Source organism: Colias eurytheme, chromosome 24 (assembly GCF_061535395.1).
Source record: "Colias eurytheme isolate Ceu_HAF_F1 chromosome 24, ilColEury1 Martin Lab GWU primary, whole genome shotgun sequence".
NCBI lineage: Eukaryota > Metazoa > Arthropoda > Insecta > Lepidoptera > Pieridae > Colias > Colias eurytheme.
Genome location: NC_143003.1, coordinates 1101872 through 1123070, shown reverse-complemented (window position 1 = coordinate 1123070; position 21199 = coordinate 1101872). Strand labels below are relative to the sequence as shown.

At 32.6% G+C, this 21199-nt stretch overlaps 2 protein-coding genes across 2 annotated transcripts; one reads left to right on the top strand and one right to left on the bottom strand.

Annotated features, from left to right (window-relative positions):
• Positions 1–29: 29 nt before the first annotated feature.
• LOC149897861 (uncharacterized) lies at positions 30–16975 on the top strand. Its single transcript, XM_090115716.1, has 36 exons — positions 30–94; positions 363–482; positions 662–787; positions 1013–1117; positions 1473–1562; positions 1881–2000; positions 2277–2395; positions 2811–2946; positions 3264–3427; positions 3611–3740; positions 3833–3951; positions 4066–4228; positions 4653–4736; positions 4902–4973; positions 5178–5337; positions 5834–5946; positions 6285–6413; positions 6827–7000; positions 7507–7649; positions 8180–8308; positions 8739–8787; positions 8924–8961; positions 9435–9537; positions 10210–10319; positions 10637–10761; positions 11469–11611; positions 12023–12088; positions 12564–12675; positions 13089–13167; positions 13488–13623; positions 13747–13833; positions 14421–14541; positions 15106–15218; positions 15569–15659; positions 16227–16291; positions 16815–16975. Exons 1-36 carry the CDS (start codon positions 71–73, stop codon positions 16908–16910), a joined length of 3954 nt encoding a protein of 1317 aa, XP_089971842.1. The 5' UTR covers positions 30–70; the 3' UTR covers positions 16911–16975.
• Positions 16976–18417: 1442 nt separating this feature from the next.
• On the bottom strand, positions 18418–19819 carry LOC149897860 (uncharacterized). Its single transcript, XM_090115871.1, has 2 exons — positions 19625–19819; positions 18418–19312 (listed from the first exon to the last, which is right to left on the bottom strand). Exons 1-2 carry the CDS (start codon positions 19773–19775, stop codon positions 18750–18752), a joined length of 714 nt encoding a protein of 237 aa, XP_089971997.1. The 5' UTR covers positions 19776–19819; the 3' UTR covers positions 18418–18749.
• Positions 19820–21199: the final 1380 nt, after the last annotated feature.

Genomic DNA, 21199 nt, shown 5'->3' with positions numbered 1-21199 from the left:
AAGACGATTTCATTTCATTCCAGAATCAAGTACACCACGACAGTCATGGGCCATTGATGAATCGGTTGAAATGATCGATCCCAAAATACTGGAGGTAACTATTTATTTGAAAAAGTTGTACGAAATAGACGAGAAAGTAAAAACTGATACACAAAATGTAATGATGGTTCTTTCATTATACAGAAAAGAATCAAACATTAAACCAAAGTAACTTTAAAACATTCTATAATATCTTAATAATTTTTATGTATAAATTCCCAAACTTTTATATGAATATAACAATTTATATTCATATAAATTTATCTTAACATAATGGTTAATCTTAACTTTGACCATTTATAAAAACACATGACAATTTTTAGTCACTCAACAAATCTTCTACGCAAAAGACTCCTGAGGCAGATACACAACTAGTTGAAGATATTATAATTGAAGACACTCCATTAAGAGAATTGGCATCAAAAATACTCAATTCTATTAACGTAAGTATTTTTTTAGCATTATTACAGATAAAAACTTGATTATTGAAGGTTTACGAAATAAAATGAAGAAGCGATGAATATTACAAATCCACTGGTTTCCTTATTTGGATTTATATCAAATCAAATATAAATTATGAGGCATAAACGCTAAGATTCAAATAATGTGTTTACATTTTTAGCATGACATCGAACAAGGCATTCTTACACCAGAAGAAAGCAAAACGAAGATGGCTCTTAGAAACAAACTAGAAGCCGCAATAAGAGCTTTGGATCAAACAAATGCTCGATGCAGGAAAGATCCCAATGTAAGAAATTTTATAATATTTTTATTTCAAACAGTGAAAAAGAGACAATAATAATTTTTCTCCTATAACAACAGTAGCAGAAAAATTAACAACTATAACAAATAATAAATACATATTTAAATGTTATTCGAAATAAATCTGGTATTACTCGATCTAGAAAACAATAATTTAAAACAGGATAAGTTCGATATTTCATAAGTTGTTTAAAATTAAAAATCATTTCAGGATTTGAAGAAACGAGAAGAATTAGAAAACGTTATTCTAAATCTGCAGCACGCGTGTCTTCAGTCAAGACGTAATGGACAAGAGAGCAACATTGTAGATTTAATGGTAATTATTTAGAAATTAAACACTTTTCAATTATTGTAACAACACGCAATCTATTCATTTAATATTAAAATTAATGCTTCGAATATCCTATCTGTTAATGATATTTAGGGCCGATTTTTCAATGCTTGGATAAAACTTATTCGTCGGATAATGTATAAAACTTGGTATAAAACTACCATTTTAAAAACGTATTCTAATTGCCCGTATTTTACAGTTTACGTGACATTTTAATATTATAGTGAAATACTTTATTGGACGGATAAGTTTTATCCAAGCATTGAAAAATGCTTTGATCTCTCAAATTTTTTAATTATTATAATTTTAACAAAATATTACTTATAATTGTTACCTATAGGACTATGTAAAAGATGTTACCGAAGCTGCTGATGAAATAATGACAGCGACCATTTCGATCAATCCTGACCATGGAAAGAAGGCGCTCATTGTAAGTAGATATGATTTGTTGAATTTGGTTTTTTTGGTTTTACGGCATTCAAATGCTTTATAAATATAAATTTATAAAGAATAGAAAAAATTCGATCACGAGGCGGGACTCGAACCCGCATCCTTTCTCGCCACTCGTGATCCGCCAGAGCAATCGAATTTATCTGGCAAATCGAATTTTTTCTATTCTTTATAAATTTATGAAGATATGATTTAATTTTTGTACTCCAAAATTAATAATGCGCATGCAGATCTTCGCTTGACTGGAGAAACTGTAAAGAAGTTCTAAAATTATTTTTCTTACTCTATCATTTTGCAGGATATAAGAGACGAATGTGAAAAAATAAAATACAACGCTGAAGAATTATCGAATCCTCAAGAAATACGCACAGACGACAGCGTTATTGATAACATGATGTTGATTGAAAAATTTGCTGCGGTATGTTTGTACTTTGTAAAATATGGTTTTGTTCCTTTCTATTAGGTACTACTTTTAAATGCAAAGTTGTATGTTCTTGATGCATCAAAGTATTGACACCTAAGCATGACGAAGACACTTAACGATTTTTGCGCATACATATTTAATCTTTATAATATCATAAAAATAATTAAATTCAGGAAAACTAGAGTTATTCGCTCCAAATCTTATATAATTTTTAGGAGATTTATATTTTTTCGAAAATAATGATTTGTTAATGAAGATAATATATTTTAGGATTGTGATAATGGTGTGCGTGCTATAGAAGAAGCCATTAACAATATTCACGATGACAATTCCAAGAAAATACTCAGTGATAAACATCGACAATTAACTAACACTTGCGATTTGTTAAGGTATGTTAAATAAAATTTCTAATTAAAGCAATTGGTTTAATTTGAGCCTTCGTTCAACAATATGCTTAATAATAATAACTGCGTTAAAAACAACCGACTTCAAACTTGCACTTGCAACATTTACAAATACAGACAAATGTGCTCATAAAATAAAAACTACTGGGCCTATCCGCATAAAATTTTTATGGGACCAATTCGACACCATCCCGCATCGAACAAAAAAAGAATCACGTAAATCGGTTCAGAAACCACGGAGTAATCGGTGTACATACATAAAAAAAACATACCGGCCGAATTGATAACCTCCTCCTTTTTTTTTGAAGTCGGTTAAAAACGACATCAATAATTTGAAATGTGACACAGCCACATACATTTTTATAACTCTAGAACACTACATGATAAAATATATTTCCAGATTTGCAACAAAAAGCAGCATATCATCTGCTGCCGCTGCTAATTATGAAGAAAATCTTCAAAATTTACTCGAGACCGAAGAGAAAATTCGTGAATTTTTGGATGTCCAAAACGAATCAGACCAAGAAGATCAAACTGTAAGATTTTATTTAGAACTAGCTTCCGCCCACGACTTTGTACGTGGATCCCCGTTTTTCACCGTTTCCGCAGGAATTTCGGGAAATCCTTTCTTAGCGGATGCCTACGTCCTAACATCTACCTGCATGTCAGATTTCAGCTCGATATGTCCAGTGGTTTGGGCTGTGCGTTGATAGATCACTATATCAGTCACCTTTGAGTTTTATATATATAGATTAACGATACAATAGTTTTAGTTATTAGAATTGTAAAACCGTTAGCTAGTGATAATGTATTAGAAAAAATTAAAGATAATAAAGACGATAAACATTTACAGGATGAAGAACTACAGGAAGCACGCAAGGAAGCAGTTAAAGATGCACAAACGGCCCTCTTCAAAACAATAGTAGCTGGCAAAGACAGCAACTTGCCTCAAGTACTAACACAATACGCTATTAAATTAGAAGCTTCTACACCTAAAGACAGTAACAGTCGAAGGAAGTAAGTCATATTATATAATAATAGAAAATTAAATTGGTCTGAAATTTAAAAAAAATAGTGCTAAAACTTCTTAAAACTGCTAAGGCCGTCATGGTATAGGGGTATTAACCGAAATATTGGTTTACAAAAATATGATAATGTTTTGAATAAGCAAGAGATACTAATGTGTTTGCTATATTTTAGACTTTCAGAACATCTTAACAGTTTGTCGAACTTACTAAAGAAGCTATCACACACGCGGTGCAGACAAATTGCGACGTGGCAAGAGGGTGATAACGATGACGTTATCGATATTACTAAAGAAATCCAACAGGTAACGTGTTTTTTTCATCCAGTTTTAATAAAAGCTTTTTAGTCTCTATTCTAATTGATCTGTAAATATTATTTAATCTGTAAATGTTTTAGGAACTGATTTCGTTTGATATTGGAGTTGAGAAAACAAAACCAGGAATACAAACTGTTAATGAAAATGATTTGGACAATTTATTCCAAAATAAGAAAATATTTGTATCTGGCAACGAAAAGTAAGTTTAATATCTAACAAGGCAAACTATTTATTCATTTGAAATTAAGATATTTAATTCTATATTTTGTGATTCTGTATTTTATAACAATTAATTAAAAATAATCGTTTCCAGGGAAATGCAAGCCAAATTCGACCAACAGACACAAAAACTGAATACTCTAATAGGTGCTGTGGTGGAGTGTTCTCAGAAACCGGAAAATTTGGCCAGAAATGTGCATTGTGTCGCTGCATCTGCTGCTGAAGTTGCTTCTATTGCTAAATCTATGAAAAATAAGGTAAGGAAAGTCATAGGAGAAACTACATATTATATTATTACATACTTTAGATTTGTTCAAAGACATCATTGGAAACCTTACGCAGTTTTCACTTTTTGTGTTAAACATGAAAATTTTAACTTTGTGAGATCAAGACAATCTGATAGAAAGATTGAGGAAAAAATTGGTTGTCTGTAAAGTCGGTTTACTGACGACAGTTGAACGTGACAACGTCCGATTGTGCTTCTTTGTCGCTCGTTCCGCGCTCTCGCTTGCACTTCAAGCCTTACATGGAACGCCTCAGAGCGAGGTAACGCCGCATGAGTCATGTTTTTTCGTGCGTGCAGCCGGCTCTATCGAATTATAAGACGTTGTCACGTCAAAATCAGATAAAATATCGATTAAGATATGCAAGGAAAACAAATAAAACTTACTGTAATTACAGGATATAATACAAGAAAGTAAAATAGAAGAAGGTATTAAAGAATTGAAAAGTACAACGTATCATCTATTGAAGACGTCGGAATCGGTAAGTTTATAATTTAATGATTGCACGAATTTTCTTCAAGATCTATTTTACTATTCTATGTTTAGTTGAATTACACAAACGGTATAAATTTTATCCAGATCATTCAAATGGTTTCCTAGCTTCTAGTGTACGAACAAAAGTTTTTTAAATGAACATTTTTTACAGGCACAAAACCTAGCTGGCCGACGAAAACTGCTGGACGCCTGTCGAGCTCTCAGCGAAGCTGTTAACAAACTTGTAAGTTTTATATCGATCTATCTTCTCTTTCTCTATCTAGTTTTATTCTATGTATCTTTAAAAGACAATTTGAATTTGAATTTTAACCTAGTGTTATTAATTCACTATACATCTTCAGACGACATCTGGTATACATCGATTTATGTAAATTTTATTCTTGTAAACAATAATTTTTAATATTAAAATGATGATAATCCTTCCCAGGCCCGTTCAGTCTCTCCACTCGACAAAGCCCAGCGCGACTGTTCAGAGCTACAGAGGAACCTACAGCTGCAGCAGAGCTTCGTCAGCACAGACCAGCCGGGGTACGCGTTCGGTTTTGCGGAGTGTGTAGATGCGTTGGTCACTCAGCAAGATGTTATACGTAAGTGGTTTAGTACTTTAATCTCGATGGTGAGTCAAAAGGCTGTTAAAAAGTTCTGACATTTCTTCTGTTTCAGTTTAATAGCATTTCTTTTGGCTAGGTTGTTAAATGATTCAGAATAATTGCAATTTTTCATGAACGTTTTATATAGTTTGTTATTTAATGATTGCACGAATTTTCTTCAAGATCTGTTTTACTATTCTATGTTTAGGTGAATTACACAAACGGTATAAATTTTATCCAGATCATTGAAATGGTTTCCTAGCTTCACTAATAAGATCACTGATAAAGCACTTTCACCATCAAATCTTCATGTATAAATATATTATAAATATGTACTATAATATAATAATATCTAGATTATAAATACTCTATGTTCTTCTCTTTTCTTTTGAATGTTATGTGATAGCATTTTTGGCTTTGTTGAAAAAAGTACAAAAAGAGATTCGTACAAAGAGAGTTTTCCACCAATCCCGACTATAATTATTAATTACAGAAAAATTACAAAGTGAAAATCTAATGTCCCGTAATGACTGCATCACGACACTACGATACGTTTCCACTGCAACATGCACCAGCGCTAGCCTTGCTGCACATTCTGCTTATCTAGTAAGTGTAATGACTCAAAAGTGACAAATCCTATAAAAAATTTTACTTGTATAGCAATCAAATCAAAAAAAAATCGTCAAAAAGGATAGCAAAAATTCGATCACGAAGCGGAATCGAATCTGTGTCTTTCTGCTTATTCAAACTAAAAAAAAATCTCTAAAAATTTCTCAAATCCTACGCAGTAGAACAACACATCGTGACATCACAGAAATTCAACTAATCGTAATATTTCGGTTATTAACAAATTCAAAGTATCATACAAGGTGTTAAAAGGTGTAAACCAAACAGCTTAACCGATTTTAAGTCATCTATAACTAATAATCGATATTTTATTTAAGGTATCAATCTCGGAAGATTACAATGAAGTTGCAAAGAAAGGACTAGTCGATAAAGACAGACTTACCAACTTAACAGAAAGTATTGAAGAAGTTGTATCCAAAATGATGTATACAAACGATATTGGACTGGTAAGTGATCATAATTTTGCTTACAACATTTTTTGGTGTGATATTTCTTCTATAGAAGACGTATTAGAAATAATTTTGATGCTAATCTGTAATGCTAATGATAGGTAACTAATTGAAAGTGAATGAATTTAAATTGTAGATATTATTTAAAATAGAAGAGAAAATACATAATCTTTATAACTATATATAAAATTCTCGTGTCACAATGTTAGTCTGCATACTCCTCCGAAACGGGTGGACCGATTCTCATGAAATTTTCTGTGCATATCGGGTAAGTCTGAGAATCGGCCAACATCTATTTTTCATATGTACCACGGGCGAAGCCGGGGCGGGCCGCTAGTATTATGTATAAAAAAGGCAAGCTTATGATATAAGTTCTTAACTAGGTAAAGATCCGTTTTACACAATTTCAGGTGAAGAATTTAAACACAGCTCTAAGCACGAATGTTCAACAATATTTAGAAGTTGTTGAAGATTGTTGTAACAAAGTGAATAAAGAAGACAGTGACAAAATAAAGGAACTCTCGAAGGAAGTACAGCCAGCAGTAACTGAACTTCAACAGGCCATACATTCAACTCCGTATAAGGTAAATTATTTATAAATTAAACTTAGAGAGTTGTAACTTTATTATTATTCATTCATTCAGAAAATAAAATATAACTGGATTAAAAGCAAATTAAAACACAATTTATATTTTATACCAGTTGCAGTAGGAATATCAATTTTCCAAGTATCAATTTTTCAACACAAAAAATTGTTGTCTGTAAAGTCGGTTTACTGACGATAGTTGAACGTGACAACGTCCGATTGTGCTTCTTTGTCGCTCGTTCCGCGCTCTCGCTTGCACTTCAAGCCTTACATGGAACGCCTCAGAGCGAGGTAACGCCGCATGAGTCATGTTTTTTCGTGCGTGCAGCCGGCTCTATCGAATTATAAGACGTTGTCACGTCAAAAAAACAGTATTTTTATCTTTACACTATTGAAGAAAATTTGACGAAATATTTACTGTACTTACTGTAATTTTAGTAGAATAAAAAAAATGAAATTTCATTTTATATTTTATGCTAGTAATAGTAAACTTATTAATTTCAGAGTAAAGATATACTGGTAAGCAGTGCAAGAGTGTTAGAAAGAGTTCAAAGGATAAACTTCACGATCAACCGCCTGCCGCTACCGAAACAGGATGATTCGCCAAGTAAACGTCAAGATGTTAAAGAAATTGTTGATAACGCAAGGTAAATTACAGTTAATAACTTAATTAAAAAAAAGTATAATCAAACTTGAATTTGATGTTTTTGGATAAATTTATAAAGGGTTGAAAGATTTCGATCACGTAAAACTGAAACAATAGATAAATTCGATCGCTTTGGCGGCTCACGAGTGGCTGAGTTGGTCAAGTATCCGCCCCGGATTGGCGTGAAAGGATGCGGGCTCGAGTTCCGCCTCATGATCGATTTTTTTCTATTCTATAAAAATTTACGTATTCAAACTTATTAACTGCAGATACATAGTAACTGTAGATATAACTGGAATCGCCCAGTGGTATAAACATGAATACCTATACAAATTGTTATAAGGCAACATGTCTTCATATGCTTGCTAAAATAACTGTACCTATATTGATGCGACTTGCGAAAATTTAACATTCTACAATAACTCTATTATAATAGATGCAAAAAATCCACATGAGAAGATCAAAATTAAAATTGACGTCTTATTGAACAAATCAACAAGTTTGAATAAATAACAACGTTTGCTTTATCAGGAACTTACTATCAAACACATCACATCTGGTGAAGCAAGTGTCATCATCAGAGGAAGAGGTGATGACGTGGGTGATGTACGGCAGAGACAACGTGATCAGAGCGTACGAAGCTCTGCTGAATTGTGTCAGGTAGGCCAATGACTCTATTATACTAGTAGACGCGGCATACGCCAACATCATTGCACTAAAAAACAGCGTAATTAATACATACCTACTTACTAACGCATTATCACCAATACAGTTGTTCTCTCTTTCACTCTCACGCACGAGACATAATACATGTCTCACTCATGTACTTCGTAATAACAACTGCCGATTAAAATATTAAAAGAACGTCCAGCCACGATGCTGAATGGTGCGTGACTAAGTGAAACTCGGGCACTTAGCTGAGTTTTTTCTTGCCAAAATAGAGAGCGGGTAACGTATCTAGCTTTTTTATATATTATAGCAGGTAGGCATATAGATTGGCCAGTCTAAAATATTTTTGGTCTTGCAAATTGTGAAAACTGTTTCCGAAATTATTGTGCTCAGAAATTTATTTTATTGATTTATTTTTCAGGGATAAAGGAGTAAAGTCGAAACTTGTGCAGTCAAAATCAACGAAAGAGGTATATAAAATTTCAAATACTATTTAAATATAATACAATATCAAACTATCCTTTTCACTGATTCAAAAAGTACTTGATTAAACTAAAATTTAAACATATACAAGCAATTGTTCAAAATCGTATTTTTTTATTCCAGGAACTTGATGCGCCACCAAAGAGTAATCTTCAAATACAGTAAGTAAACTGTATAGCTTTTCTTTAAGATTCAAAGATGTCTTTAATATTAAAGATGTAAAAATTACCTTAAATACAATACAATCTTTATCAAAATGCATGTGCTGTGAACTTCTATATCTAATAATAATAAGGTCCACTTTCCAAAATCCATACCCAAACTATACTGTTTTATTTACGTTTGAAAGACGAACACTTGACGAAATTTCGTAATCTAAGTATACTAATATTATAAAGAGGAAAGGTTTTTATTTATGTATGTATGGTTTTCACGTATAAACTACTGGACCGATTTTGATGAAATTTGGCACAGATAACCTTTAGACCCTGAGGAAGAACATAGACTACCTTTTATTGCGAAATATCTACCTCGGGCGAAGCCGGCGCGGACCGCTAGTAAATTATAAAATTATTATTTTACATAGAACTTTCATCTACACTTGAAAGCTGAGCTTTAAATGATTTATTTGCAGGATTGATCTAACGAATAAATGGCTGCAAAACCCAGGTTGCAAGGCGGATGTTAAAGCCGCTGCTATAAAGGCAGCACAGCATGTCATCGATATGGGAGACCAGGTAATTCTCAATTCATCTCTACACGAACATGATAATATTTATTTATTTATTTATTTTATTAAGGCTCATTAGCAGCTGTACATCGATTGTTTTACATAAAAAATACAAAAAAATATAGGACATGATGGACAACTAATAAAAAATGAGCACTAATACATGCACTACAAAAATTAATTACATTAAAAAAAAATAATAATACACACATTAAATACATTTTAACTTAATAAAATACATTTTAAAATAATCACTAGATAAAATTAAAATAACAATATAATAATCAAAATGAAATAAAATTAATTGAAATTTAAACAAATAAAATTAAAAAGTTACTTTAAAATTGACTACATATATAACATTCAAATTAAATTAATAATACTAATACTATCAAAGGCTTTACATAACTCGATAAAATATGCTTTTGGATCAAGTCAATCTATAAATTAGTTCGGTCTATATGCTAAAATCTTCGTAATATTATTGAACTATTTCAAATGCAACTACGGACTTCCTTGCCAGATCTTCACCGTAGAAACTGCTTTCCGAATCGGTGGTAGTTGGTAAAACAATGTTATGGCAATTCAAAAGTGCTTCTAGAAAAAGTCTAATTGAATAAATGTTTGAGTTTGAATTTGAATGAATATTATTAATATTTAGAACGATATTCATTACCAGATGTGTGAAGACTTAAAGGATGCTGAGAAAGAAGAAATGTTACACGTTGTTCATGAAACAAAACAACTACTTAAGGATTGCTCGCAAACTTACAATAGCGAGAAGGCCAGGTAATCTTAATATCTATAAATCTCGTGTCACAATGTTTGTCCTCAATGGACTCCTAAACCACTAAACCGATTATAATAAAATTCGCACACCATGTGCAGTTCGATCCAACTTGAGAGATAGGATAGTTTAAACATGTAGGTACCACGGGCTAAGCCGGGGTAGACCACTAGTATTTGAATATATTTTTTATTTATTTATATAAATAAAAAATATATTCAAATATTTTTATAAATGTAATAATCACAAGATTTAAAAAAACGTAATGTAAAATAAATTTTAGCGACGTGCTTTATTTATTAATTAAATTTCTTTGCAGTCTCCTTCTGGAGAGACTACGAGATCTTAAAAAGATGCTGGAACGCGGAGTTGTGACCAGAGTGGTGGAAGACTTTTTAGAAGACCAGCCTCTGGAAGATATGGAAGCTATACATAAAGAGAAAGGTAAAATATGTCTTAAACTAGCTACGGTTTCAACCCCACTTCTGTTGGTCTTAGCGTGATAATATCTAATATCTTAATCTTAATACTATTATAAAAGCGAAAGCGAAAAACTACTGAACCGATTACAATGAAATTTAGCACACATATAGAGGGTAACTTGGATTAACACATAGGATAGTTTTTATCCCGGAAATCCCCCGGGAACGGGAACTATGCGGGTTTTCCTTTGCAAATGCGGGCGAAGCCGCGGGCGGAAATCTAGTATAACCTATAGCCTTCTCCAATGAATGGACTATCTAAACACTGAAATAATTTTTCAAATCGGACTAGTAGTTCCCGAGATTAGTGCGTTCAAACAAATAAACTCTTCAGCTTTATAATATTAGTATTAGTATAGATTTTAAAGATGGTAAATGTGTATCATGTAGAAATGTCCTTATCCAACATTTAAACGATCGCTTTAATTTAAAAATGTCAATCTTCACGATCTTTGCGCACGAAAGCGACTGTTTTCAACTTCATGTCCTTACACAATGTTTGTCCTCAATTGACTCCTAAACCACTTAACCGATTATAATAAAATTCGCACACCATGTGCAGTTCGATCCAACTTGAGAGATAGGAAAGTTTAAACATGTAGGTACCACGGACGCAGCCGGGGCGGACCGCTAGTTGTACTATAATTTAATTTCAAATGTCCTCTCCAGATGCAAAGAAACGAGAATTCCTCCTAGACAAGAAGATAGCTGAACTTCTGGCACAACTGGGCAGGGTGAAGCGAACTGCCACCTTCGTGTCTGACACCAGCACTGCGCCAGTACGGCAAGAACTGCTGACTGTCAGTGATCAGGTATGATGTATAATTTGTGTAAAGTGAAAAAGAAGATATATACTATATCAAACCAAAACTTTCTTGATCAAATCCTAAATGAAGTATATTTTTGAAGTGAAATGTTTTTGTAGTGAAAACTTCTTTAGCGGCGTTGGGTATATATAAAATCTTAAACTCGCGTCAGGACACGTGACCTGATCGAGAAAGCGTAAGACGGATGGATATCAAACTTGCTCAACGTTAATAATCAAGTTTTCACTTCTGCCGGCACTCCCGGAGTGCAACCCGTCTTTTTTTTTAACCATTTATTGATAGAAAAATAATACATTAAGCATACAGAAGAAACACCACATAAATCGACACGATTTTATAATAAGACATCATTACAAATTATAAATGGTTTAATTTGCCAACATTTACCATTTTTAGGTAGAGCTTTTGGCTCCGTCTTTAGTGAAAGCAGTTCAAGAGACAGTACGGAAACCTGATGATGAGGTAAGAATTGAAATTTCCTGTTACCTGCTAAGCAGTACTTACGACTTCAAAAGTACATCTATTATTTTGTTCATGTTAAAATTACAATTCTGCTCTATTGTGTGTTCGCAACAAACTATTTTCGTCATCAATTATTGACACATCTTTGATATCGTATATTTTATCGTCCCCAAGACACATAAAAACTGAAAGAATAGAATAAATTCGATTGCTCTGGCGGGTCACGAGTGGCTGAATTGGTCAGGCATCCGCCCCGGAATGGCGCAAAAGGATGCGGGTTCGAGTCCCGCCTCGTGATCGAATTTTATCTATTTTAATAAATTTATATTTATAAAGCATTTTAATGCCATAAAACAATAAATATCAATTTCATCGTATATTTTTCCCGTAGATTCTTCCACGAATTATCTATTAACTATTAAACGTGCGTATTAACACCCCACGTTACTTTCATTCATTTTAACCACCATTACAGGAGGCGATAGACAACTACAAGAAGCTGATCCTGGAGTATGCAGACTCTTTGAGTCGTGTCCGCGACCTCTGTGACCGTGCTGTGGATCCCATGGACTTTGCACAGGCTGCTGGTAAGGTTTAATATTATTATTTTCTATTGTGCAATAAATATACGTTAAAAAAAGACGTGTGGCACTCGGGGACTGCCGCGGTAAAGCTATTGCATGCTATGCCTTCAAGCCACACCTCCGCGCCCGTCGGAGTGCGGAGCGTGAGGTTTTTTCGTTATGCAATTTCTGGATTCGGTCCCCGCGCTCAAGGCCCGCGATAGAAGCTATGCAATAGCTTAATAATTTTATTCACTTGTCAGTGATCTACATCTTCATCTTAATTAGGTTAAACAATGAACATGTTTTAATCCTATAGATTTTTTCACTTGTTCAATATTTTAATTGCCTCACAGCTCAAATTTCCAAGATATAATAGGTAGAAACATATTATTATAAATTGAACATTTTAATTTTAAACTGCCGATGTGTTTTAGGTGAAACAATGGCACGTATCAAGGAAAGCTCTCAAAATGATCCACAGAAATCATTACATACTTCTAGGATCATTACTAAGTGAGTACGATTATTTTTACATATATTTTAGTGTACATAAACATATTATTATGATCTGCAATTTGGCTATATCAATTTCAATTCCAACTTCAAATTTAACTTATTACGAAAACTATCCAACTGAAAAACACCTTTCCAAAAATGGTTGTGTTATTTCTATTCTATTTTTATTACCTATGGGGTCACGAAATAGCCCAGAATAAATCCTATTTCTTGTTATATCGTATAATAGCTATATTAATGCCCCTATCAAATTAAATCGAACTAAAAAACCTCACTAATCCAGTATCCTAAGACCTAATATAACTTATACGTATCAGGCTCGGTAACCGTGTGGTAGAAGCTGGTATGTCCAGCCCCAATGTGCAGAAAGACCCAGAATTACAGAAAACATTAGCTGACATCAAAAACAGTATATCGGCTGCAGCGAACGCACGCGCAGATTTGATTGCAGAGGTAAGTTATAATAAGTATATGATTGTAGTTAATTTTCTGATAATTTCACTTATTAGTTTTATTCATTATATTTTAATGAACGTAACATTTTATTAAAAATGGTGAATAATTATTTTATTTCAGATAATACGGAAGACGGGTGAGATCGAATCAGCACTCGGTGGAGAGACCATTTTCCAGAAGGAAGCAGAGCCAGACCAGCCTATCTTTGTAAGAATCATCTAAAATCTTTAACTTACTGAAATTATTAAACATTTCTTGAAATTGAAAGAATTTTCATAAATATTTTAGAGTACCAATCGTTACCGCTATGTATTTTATTTCTTTCTTTCTTACATCATTAAGTATATTTAAAAAGGATTTTTTTTTGTCATTGAGGATAGGCATGTTAATATACTTTAAGAGATACTCGACCTCATTTATTCAAAGTGCATTCGAAATCTGTTTAACTTTTACCCCTACATGTTGTTGGTCTTTATTTATACAAATAGTTTATCTCTTCTCTATTCTTAATTCTGTATTATTACAGTAAAAATGTGTGCGTGTACTAGTGTACACACGTAAGAAGTGAAACTTCTTAATAACCTTATTTTTCAAAAAATAATTTATTTAGTATATATGCAACTTGACAGAAATACGTCGAATCACGCGCAAGAACAAGATGGCGCGTAACGGAAAAATGTCACGCGTAACGAAAAAATGTTACACTAAATTTTTTCCAACCCCGATAAAGAAGTTTCACTTCAACAAGCCCTGTGTAACTATATCCATATTTTAGATACTACTTGTGTTTCCAGGCTGCAGCCCACGGTCTCCACGCAGCGGTACGTGATTGGTCAGCGCGAGACAATGAAGTGGTCGCCGTGGCCAAGAGAGTGGCCGTGCTTATGGCGCAACTGTCTCATCATATGTATAATGGTAGGTGTTATGGGTCGAAAGATCTTGGATATGGGGCATAATAACTAGAGACGAAAATGATTAAAGGAAAATCATAGTAAGTATGAAACAATCAAACTATAGATATACCTATAGATTTATATTAATATACTAGCGGTCCGCCCCGGCTTCGCCCGTGGTACATATTTCCCAATAAAAAGTAGCAATTATGTCCTTTCTCGGGTATCAAAATATCTCCATACCAAATTTCATGCAAATTGGTTCAGTAGTTTAGGCGCGATTGAGTAACAGACAGACAGACAGAGTTACTTTCGCATTTATAATATTAGTATGGATTATAGTACTATTTTGTCCTGTGAATTATTGGAAAGCCCAAAATTAATGGAAAGCCCTATTAAAATTCCTTTACTACGCCTGTGTGTTTGTTCGCGATAAAATTAAAAATTACTGATACTCATTCTACTGATATTCTATTTCAACCAGTCGATAGCCTAGGAAGGTTTTATAATTTGTTACATTTCAGACAATACGAAAAGTTTTTTTTTCACATAGAATTGTATTCTAAAGTATTCTATTAATTTATAGATCGCAAACGAGAGCTGATAGCAACCTCAAAAGCGATAGTGGCGAAGTCCCTTGAAGTGACGCAGCTTGCGAAGAAGCTGGCCCTGCAGTGTACAGACATCAGGATACGTAATGTATGTATATTATTATTTAAGCTTATGTTAATAATATGTTGTCAGCATTACTGTTACTTTTTAATGAACAGATTCTTTCGATCTAAAACCTAAATGTATTCAGTACCGCATTGAATGTCAAGTTGTAAAGCTATGTGTCTGCCACTCGATAAATCTTTAATAATATAACTTACTCTGCTTGTTTTAAGAAATTCATCTCAAATTAACATTAATCATAGTGTATAAACATTTTGAAATAGATATCTCAAAAGTAATATTTAATCAATGAAACCTACAACCTTGCGCAATTCATAAGTTTACACTGCTTCAACTGTAAAACTCTAATTTGCATTATTTTTATTTTTTTCCAGAATTTACTCCAATTATGTGAAAGAATAATAACAATAAGCGGTCAACTGAAGATGCTGACAACAGTTAAAGGATCTTCTTTGGGACATCAAGGTTCGTTTTTCCATTATGTACTATTTTATGATTTTATGAGGTACAGCCAGTCTAAATTGCACCTTATTACAATTGAATAAAATTCACGTTAGCATATTTTCGCATGGTAATGATGAATGTATGGATGTGTGCTACTCTTTCAAGTAAAAAATACTAGACAGATTTGGATGAAACTAGGAATATAGGTCAGAATAACACATGATCTATAGAAATACTTGATAATGCATGCGGGTGAAATCGCGATGCACAGCTAGTATATCTCTAACGTTGCATATTTACATCAAACGAGTGAATGCTCTCTAACCTCACTATATCAAATTGTTTTAGTGTAAATAGGCGTAGAGCATTATTTCGTTGTTCATAGTGCGTTCGAAATGATTCTATGCTATGTTCTAATAGGTACTTAACAACACTGAATACGAATTTTCGTTTACACTACTAATTATAAGATCACGAAAGAATGCTCTTGCTCTGGCTCTATGTTCGTTTGATATAATAAATGCACCGTAAAACCATAATAAAACTTTTTATATTATTACTTTACTTATTTTTAACTATATTTCACAGGAAGCGAAGAAGACAAAGAAGCGATGAACATGCTCGTGGGGAATGCGCAGAACCTCATGATTAGTGTAAGTAACAATTATTGACTTTATAACTCTTAGGTTTTATAAATAAACACACTGTTGAGGATTTTTTTTTGCAATAAAGATTGTTTTGTTATTAATTATTTCAAACTTTACTTTTGTAATCTTCCATTGATTAATGTTTTTAATAGCCGCAAACTTTTAGTAAAATTGCTTAACCAGTGAATCAGACACGATATTATTACCTATCTAAGAGTAAATTTCCATACCATTATCCGAAAGTAACTCTGTCTGTCTGTTACTCAATCACGCCTCAACTACTGAACCAATTTGCATGAAATTTGGTATAGAGATATTCTGATACCCGAGAAAGGACATAAGGCTACTTTTTACCCCAGGAAATGGGATAGGTTTTATCCTGGAAATCCCACGGAAGCGGGAACTATGCGGGTTTTTCTTTGAATGCGCGGGCGATGCCGCGGGTGGAAAGCTAGTTATTAAATAATTTCAAGATCATTATGACCTCATTGCTTTTAATTTTATTCAATTATTTTTTTCCTATTTATAGATACGAGAAGTTGTTAATGGCGCGGAAAGTGCATCTGTCAAAATCATGTCGCAAAGGGGAAGACGCATCAAGTGGGTGCGAAGGAATTATTATTAAATATTTTGTATAATATTATCGTAGTTTATAAGCAGAGATTTATAATAAATTTATTTTTTTATCTATCTGTGCGTTTTATTTATTTACTCCTGATGTATTTGTGAGATTTATTGGTATTTTCATAGCCTTAAGTTGTCACACAGTCGTTATTATTAAGCTATTGCATAGGATTGCAATAAATAAGCTATTGCAAGCCATACGGAGGTGTGGCTTGAAGGCATAGCAATTACCAATTAGCATGCAATAGCTTATAGCTTTACCGCGGCAGTCCCCGAGTGCCACACGTCTTTTTTTATTTCTAGAATGACAAGTAAAATTTTATTAAATTTAAAATTAAGGATAATTATTAAAAAAATAGAGATCATTGATATAAAAAAGCCAATTAATATCAATTAAATACTATATTGTTTATAATTATTATCTATAATACATATTATAATAGCTCGACACCTTTTACGAGGTGCTGAATATTTTTACATATATTTTAGTAAGGCGCATTAAATTTTAAAATATTTTGATAGTTCATTCATGTAACAGTAGGTACCTTAGATACCTATTTTGCTATCTTCTATAAATAATAAAACATTCTCAATCAATTAAATATTACAATTTAACTGGTTTAATACTAGAAAATATAATAATTCTATTGGTTCAAAGTATGTCCGAAAGTCCTTCAATAAGGGAATTGTAAGCGGCCTCCCATTTTTTCACACTCAGAACGAAAGACAAACAACAGAATTTAATAATTTGACTATCATAATTTCAAAGCAGGAAGCAGGCTATCTAGTATCTATTAGATACATTCGATATTCAAAGCGATTAGTTTACGATAAATCGTAATGTATACGTCATGTCTTGTCGTATAGCTACAAGACATACCTCCGTCTGATCGTCAACTCGTATCGATCCGATTTAGTTTGCCCCTACTAAGGATTAACATGTGCGTAATTTTCACGTTCGACTTTGATTCCCAAATGCAGAATATGTCGAAGACAAATGAGTGTTTATGTGCAAATAGTAAACGTAATGGTTGTACCATTCCCTTTGGTCGTGACATCACCCTTGAACAGCTGAACCGATTTCAATATGTTTTTTTTTGTTGTCTATCATAAGTATTGTCATAATTAAATAAATATTGAAAGCATTAAAACATTTAGTAAATTGTCAGGTAATATCATTTTTTATCAACAATACGTAGTAATTTAGAAAGAATCTTATTATTATTTCCTACAGATAGTTTGTAAGAATGTGTAGATAATTTCAAACTCAAATTCAATCATTTATTTGTTCAATATAATATAATATTTTCCTCTTCAGCTGTTTTTGTGTGACAAAAAAAGCTGATCAGATCTGAATAAAATTTAGTCTGGAGATAGATGTTAAGGTGAATTAGCATAATATGCTTTTAGTTTTTACCCTACAATTTACTCAGGCTTATAATTAAAATTTTTTATTTGCTCCATTAACTATATGGTGAGGTTTACTAAAATATTCAACGAAATATACATCACAGAAACCTTTATTTTAATAATAATCTAATATCAAATATAAAAAGTACCTATTGCACGTAAGAATAAAAGACATTTCAAATTGATAGATATAAAGATAAAATAATACAAAATGCAATCATAATTTTTAAGCTGAATCAAAAATAATAATTTTTAAGCTGAATAAAATTTTAAACAACTTTTTTAATTAATTTTTTTAACAGATAACAAAATACATAATAATATATATTCGAATCTAAGTGCACCTACACACATTCAAGAATGTAACTATATGAAAACTTAATACGCGCGTAACTTATCGTAAAGTAACACTACAAATAATCAACAAAAACTATTGCATAAAAATATCCGACGACGATAGCTTTATATCATGTCCATGCGAGGTATCGCTGCGTTGTTTTTGAACAATTTGCTGAAGATCATGCTCCTGTACAATAGAAAATATTTTACTTTTCGCTACATTAAGATGGTAAGGAGAGAACGTTCTTAAAGTCGCGCCAATGCTGAGTAAAAATGCGTCAACTGGATCTGATGAATCGAAATCAGCTGGTCCTGATGTGTCAGCGAATACTGTAGAAGATTCTTGTTCTTGCATATCAATAACTTCGCGCTTTTTCTTCCGTCTTCTCTCTGTTTTTTCCACCTTTGGTTTTATCGGTTCATCTGAATCTTCGCAACTATCACGACCTTCACAAGTTTCATTCATGTGGTCACTACCTCTGTCTGAGTCCTCTTCGCTTATATGTACAATGTCTCGGTAGAAAGGCCTCAAGAATGACATCTCTTTCTCATATTTATATTGCTTCCGTCGACTGCCTTTATTATTTGTTAACTGCCGTAGGATTCGCCGGTACACATCTCTTATATTTATCCATCTGTCTTTGCAATCCGAAGCTGAAAATAAAAAATAAGCTTAAATTCGACTTTAATAAAAATAATCATCAAAAACTACATATATCTCGATGTCAAAAACTCATAATTTTTTAAATACAGTAACTAGGCACTTTAATTAATAATTATTATGTGCAGATGTACTTCATAAATCTTGCAATACAATAACTAAAGGCACACCTAATAAAAAAAACTATTTACAATTATTAAGTCATAGGACATATCGCAAATCGAGTAGTAAATGAGTTCGAGTAACTATAGTAGGAACTCGATTACATACAACACCAGATAAAAATCGTCAATTATAAAACATACCTGGCCGCTTCAGCTCGTCACCGATCTTTTGCCAAGCAACCTCCCTTGAATTAAAGTCCATATATTTGACATGGTTGTTGTCATACAGCACGGGGTTTTCTCTGACGAGTTTTATTAATTTCTTGTCGAATTTTTCGGGCGGCGGGAACATGGCGATGCGGCAACGTCGCACGGTCGTGCGCGTCGTACTCGATGTCGTGGTCGTGAATCGTATTATCGTATAATCGTAACGACGCGAGCAAATGAATATAGAATCGTGTTGCCAGACTTGCTCTTAAATTTCCCAAATCGCATTTGATATTAGAATATTATATTTTTTAACTATAAATTTGTTGACTTAAGTTGAGATATGGTATGATTTGATTTTAAACAAGCATTTTTGTAAATTCTATATGGATGCGCACGAATTAAAGCTATTATTATGTATGTATAATTGTTAGGTATAATTCACGTATAAAATTATGCATTTTTGATTTTATAGATATCGGAAAAAATAATATGTAAGTACTTAACTTGTATATACTTAATATTTATACAATATACATACATGTTACATAATAATATTATGTATGTTCATAATAATTTTAACGATTGTTACCTTAATGAAACAAATAATAATGATTAATGATCAATGACGAAATACATTTTTTGAAGTGAAACTTCTTTATTGGGGTTGGACAAAAATTTAGTGTAACATTTTTGCGTTACGCCGTACGCGTGACATTTTTGCGTTACGCCGTACGCGTGACATTTTTGCGTTACGCCATACTCGTGACATTTTTAAGGTCATAAAGAAGTTTCACTTCTTACATGTGTACTCTAGTACACGCATAATTTTTTTTTTACCTTGAAATAGAAATAGAAGGCCATCTAAACTTATTTTATGTATTTATTTTTTTCATAAAATATAAAAGATGATTAATCTGTTGTGTACTAAAAACAGGTTAGTTTCTAATTTCTTCGACAATTACCTCTAAAATTAGGAACAGGAAAAGGAATAAACTGGCAACATTGTTTTATTTTGACATTGGACGACTGTTCGTTCTGATTTCTGAAATCCGCCGATTGTTTTGTATGTTTAATTTTAAACTCTTAACTCTTGTTGGAAAAAAAATTAGTGTAACATTTTTTCGTTACGCGTGACATTTTTCCGTTACGCGCCATTTTTTTCTTATCCCTACTACGTGTGATTCGACGTATTTCTGTAAAGTTGCGTACAGTAAATTATTTTTTGAAAAATAAGGTTTCACTTCTTACAGGTGTACATGAGTACACGCACACATTTTTTTATTAAATTTAATCTTAATTCATACCTACAAACCACACTACAAACAATGTGCTTTGTACATATTATTTAGAAGAATTTGATCAATATTTTTATAACCAGATCTAGCAGCGTCTTCAGCATAATATCAAACTGATTCATTTTGTACTGGATTGATTAACTACCTAGGTACTTCTCGTAGGTCGTAGAATATTTCGCAAGGACAATAATCTATACTAATATTATAAAGCTGAAGAGTTTGTTTGTTTGTTTGTTTGAACGCGCTAATCTCGGGAATTACTGGGCCGATT

Coding starts and splice junctions, on each gene's coding strand:
- LOC149897860 (XM_090115871.1), bottom strand. CDS start 19,775: ATGTTCCCGCCGCCCGAAAAATTCGACAAGAAATTAATAAAACTCGTC. Junction 19,313..19,624: donor TGACGAGCTGAAGCGGCCAG/GTATGTTTTATA, acceptor TTTTATTTTCAG/CTTCGGATTGCAAAGACAGA.
- LOC149897861 (XM_090115716.1), top strand. CDS start 71: ATGATCGATCCCAAAATACTGGAG. Junction 3,741..3,832: donor TTACTAAAGAAATCCAACAG/GTAACGTGTTTT, acceptor TAAATGTTTTAG/GAACTGATTTCGTTTGATAT. Junction 16,292..16,814: donor CGCAGAACCTCATGATTAGT/GTAAGTAACAAT, acceptor TCCTATTTATAG/ATACGAGAAGTTGTTAATGG.